General features: G+C 44.4%; 1 protein-coding gene across 1 annotated transcript; it reads right to left on the bottom strand.

Moving 5' to 3' along the window:
* Positions 1 to 1252: 1252 nt before the first annotated feature.
* Positions 1253 to 3706, bottom strand: LOC121569651 (eukaryotic translation initiation factor 1). Its single transcript, XM_041880788.1, has 4 exons — positions 3588 to 3706; positions 1777 to 1940; positions 1572 to 1673; positions 1253 to 1355 (listed from the first exon to the last, which is right to left on the bottom strand). The coding sequence occupies exons 1-4, from the start codon at positions 3616 to 3618 to the stop codon at positions 1311 to 1313; spliced, it is 342 nt and encodes a 113-aa protein (XP_041736722.1). The 5' UTR covers positions 3619 to 3706; the 3' UTR covers positions 1253 to 1310.
* Positions 3707 to 4309: the final 603 nt, after the last annotated feature.

A 4309-nucleotide genomic window follows, 5' to 3' on the forward strand; every position in this document is an offset into this window, starting at 1 on the left:
ACGTAGCAAAAGCTTTGAAATTGTTGCATCTATATTTTTGTTCTGTGTACATGACCAAAAGTATGTGGACACCTGCTTGTCGAACATCTCATTACAAAAGCATGGGCATTAATATGGAGTTGGTCCCCCCTTTGCTGCTATGACAGCCTCCACTCTTCTGGGAAGGCTTTCCACTAGATGTTGGAACATTGCTGCGGGGACTTGCTTCCATTCAGCCACAAGAGCATTCGTGAGGTCGGGCACTGATGTTGGTCGGTTGGGCCTGGCTCGCAGTCGGCGTTCCAATTCATCCCAAAGGTGTTCGATGGGGTTGAGGTCAGGGCTCTGTGCAGGCCAGTCAAGTTCTTCCACACCGATCTCGACAAACCATTCCTGTATGGACCTCGCTTTGTGCACTGGGGCATTGTCATGCTGAAACAAGAAAGGGCCTTCCCCAAACTGTTGCCACAAAGTTGGAAGCACAGAATCATCTAGAATGTCATTGTATGCTGTAGCGTTTAGAGTTCCCTTCACTGGAACTAAGGGGCCTAGCCCGAACCATGAAAAACAGCCCCAGACCATTATTCCTTCTCCACCAAACTTTACAGTTGGCACTATGCATTCGGGCAGGTAGCGTTCTCCTGGCATCCGCCAAACCCAGATTCGTCCGTCGGACTGCCAGATGGTGAAGCGTGATTCATCACTCCAGAGAACACCTTTCCACTGCTCCAGTGTCCAATGGCGGTGAGCTTTACACCATTCCAGCCGACGCTTCGCATTGCGCATGGTGATCTGAGGCGTGTGTGCGGCTGCTCGGCCATGGAAACCCATTTCATGAAGCTCCCGACGAACAGTTATTGTGCTGACGTTGCTTCCAGACGCAGTTTGGAACTCAGTAGTGAGTGTTGCAACCGAGGACAGACGATCTTTACACGCTACGCGCTTCAGCACTTGGCGGTCCCCTTCTGTGAGCTTGTGTGGCCTACCACTTCGTGGCTGAGCCGTTGTTGCTCCTAGACGTTTCCACTTCACAATAACAGCACTTACAGTTGACCGGGGCAGCTCCAGCAGGGCAGAAATTTGACGAACTGACTTGTTGGAAAGGTGGCATCCTATGACGGTGCCACGTTGAAAGTCACTGAGCTCTTCAGTACGGACCATTCTACTGACAGTGTTTGTCTATGGAGATTGAATGGTGTGTGCTCGATTTTATACACCTGTCAGCAACGAGTGTGGCCGAAATAGCCGAATCCACTAATTTGAAGGGGTGTCCACATACACTACATGGCCAAAAGTATCAGGACCAGGGAAGAGGAGGCTGCTGAGAGCTCCTAGAATCCGTGGACCTTGAGCTGCTCCTCTTTAGCCAGGCCAATCTGGAAGTGGGATGAGGGGAGAAGAGACATTACACAAAGGAACTTTGCACTCCAGTCACAAAACATTTACTACCATAGCAGCTGGACTGTTTACAAACAGGCGCTTTTCTATGGGAGCCTTCTGTAGGGGCCATGACAGATGACCACTTAGTACACACAAGTGTGGAGTATATGCTGGGTGCAATGTGCTATAGCAGGGACAGGAGTCAAACCTACCTCAATTAGAAATGTGCAGATATTCTTGCGCTGGTCACCTTGCAGCTGAATCACTTCACCATACTCTGGGTGCTCAATCACTGTCCCATTGCAGGCAAATTTCTGTTGACAAAGCAGAACTAGTCAAAAGGCCTGTAGAACAAAACATGGACCTTTCTTAGTATACCAGCTAGTGTCTTTGTCTCAACTCCCTGCCATAACATACCTTCTTAAAGGCCTTGACTAGCTTCTTCTTATCATAGTCGATGGCTATGCCCTGGACCGTGGTCAGAGTCTTCCTGCCGTTACGCTGCTGGATTCTTATGTGGATGTAGTCGTCAGTCCCAGATGGGAGCCTGTCATTACCCTTAGTTGCATCAGCAAAGGGGTCTGTGGGAAGAACAATACTATTTAAAAACAAATACTTAAGACACAAATAAAGTTCAAAACAAAATTACAAGGAAGCAACATTAAGCGATAGCTAAGATGGCACTGTTTTGTTTGACCTAGATAACAAAAGATGCAGGCCGATGAACTGGTGATGTAATGTCCTATCCATGAGTCTTACATGCTGACCAGACAGCACGCGTGCGTCATCGCGCGCATGTTGATCTTTCCCTCCCACACCAGACACGATCAGGACACACAGGTTGAAATATCAAAACGAACTGTGAACCAACTATATTATGTCCTTTAATTATTTGTTACTTTTATTTCATATTATTTTTATTTCGTATTATTTTTGGTATTCTTTCTTAAAACCTCATTGTTGGTTAAGGGCTTGTAAGTAAGCATTTCACTGTACCTGTTGTATTCAGCGCATGTGACAAATAAAATGTGATTTGATTAACTTGGGGACAGTTATGTGTGGTTACATGTGGTCCTCTGTAGCTCAGCTGGTAGAGCACGGCGCTTGTAACGCCAAGGTAGTGGGTTCGATCCCATACACAAAAATGTATGCACGCATGACTGTAAGTCGCTTTGGATAAAAGCGTCTGCTAAATGGCATATTATTTATATTATTTTATGGCAATTTAGCTAGCTAGCTTGCTGTTGCTAGCTAATTTGTCCTGGGATATAAACATTAGGTTGTTTTTTTTACCTGAAATGTACAAGGTCCTCTACTCCAACAATGAATCCACATATAAAACGGTAAACCAAGTTAGTTGCTAGTAATCTCTCCTCTTTCAGGCTTCTTCTTCTTTGGACTTTATATGTTTATATCCCTGGACGAATTACAAGCTAGCTGAATTGACACAAATGTTTAATGCTTTTCGACCTGTCCCCAAATAAATATAGTTGGTTCAGAGTTCGTTTTGATATTTCAACCTGCGTGTCCTGATCGCGTCTGATGTGGATGGCCAACATCAACATGCGCGCGATGTGGTCCTCTGTAGCTCAGCTGGTAGAGCACGGCGCTTGTAACGCCAAGGTAGTGGGTTCGATCCCCGAGACCACCCATACACAAAAATTTATGCACGCATAACTGTAAGTCGCTTTGGATAAAAGCGTCTGCTAAATGGCATATTATTATATTATATTTTGGCGGACGCCTAGTCAGCAAATCAGGCCTAGGCCTAGTCAGCAAATCAGGCCTAAGCAAAACGCTCCTCAGATGCTTGTCAGCAAATTACTACATGGAAATTGGACAGAAAGACAACCGGCAGTAACCACTTGTTAACCGGAATCGGTAATGTACATTGATTATTGTGTCCATAATACAGACTAGTTTGCTATATCGGCTACAAATCCGTGTTGTGACCTAACGTTAGCCAAGGAAATTAACTTCGGCCTGGTTGAAGTCTGATAGGTGTTGCCGGTCTTGCTGGTCAACGTTAACTACAAAAAAAACCTGACATGCTATTAACTTATTTGTAATCGGGAGGGAATGTTCTCGATATAACTAACCAGATGTTTTAGACATTTATTAACAATTTATTATTAAAACCAAACGTAATATTTTGTTGTAACGTTACCAACCGCCATTCCCCCACTTACATTCACACGTCGTTAGCTGAGATGGTTGAAATGTCTTACCGAAAGTTTGGAGGTTCTGGATAGCGGACATATGATAAGATTTCCTTTCCTTTCGGATAATAACTGGTTAGCGTTCGACTGGTATGCTTAATATTTATTTTCTTTGAATCTTATTTTCCGGGGACGAAGCTCTATTCGAATGACCGGGTTTCACAAAATGGACATCGTACAGCTTCCAAAGAGGTAAACAACCCTTTCCAGTACCTCCCCAAAACCAGGATCATCGACGTTTTGGACAACGCACGTAGGGACGTGCGCCACGCCACACCCTATTTTTCTGGAAGAATTACATAATTATTTTGGTATTTCTAAGGGGAAAATATCCACACCAGCCTAGGCTGCAGTACAGCAGGTGGGTAGTCTGCCATAAAACCTTGAAGAAGACCTTAGCTAATACAGCAATTTTATTGATAGATTAAATAATGGAAAGTGCAGTGGCGACACAGCATTTTATTTAATTTTCCCTGTTTTGCATGTTATTATTTTGGCATTAATACGTGTCACATATCAGTTTGCAAACAATGTAAAAATAATAATAAAGCCGCATTCAAACTTGGTCTCTTTTTTGCTTTCTTGAGTAAGGCAGCTCCAAAATGCAGGTGTTTCAGCCTAGCTCACTGCATTCTGTGGTGGTGGGGCAGCCAGAGGAAATACGTAGGGGTTGGTAATGTTCTTTAGTTGCGCTGTGATTGGCTCAGTGTTCTGTCACTCATGAGGACACA

Source organism: Coregonus clupeaformis, chromosome 7 (genome assembly GCF_020615455.1).
Source record: "Coregonus clupeaformis isolate EN_2021a chromosome 7, ASM2061545v1, whole genome shotgun sequence".
Taxonomy (NCBI): domain Eukaryota; kingdom Metazoa; phylum Chordata; class Actinopteri; order Salmoniformes; family Salmonidae; genus Coregonus; species Coregonus clupeaformis.

Coding starts and splice junctions, on each gene's coding strand:
- LOC121569651 (XM_041880788.1), bottom strand. CDS start 3,618: ATGTCCGCTATCCAGAACCTCCAAACTTTCG. Junction 1,941..3,587: donor CCAGAACCTCCAAACTTTCG/GTAAGACATTTC, acceptor TTCTTCCCACAG/ACCCCTTTGCTGATGCAACT. Junction 1,356..1,571: donor TCTGCACATTTCTAATTGAG/GTAGGTTTGACT, acceptor TCCCACTTCCAG/ATTGGCCTGGCTAAAGAGGA.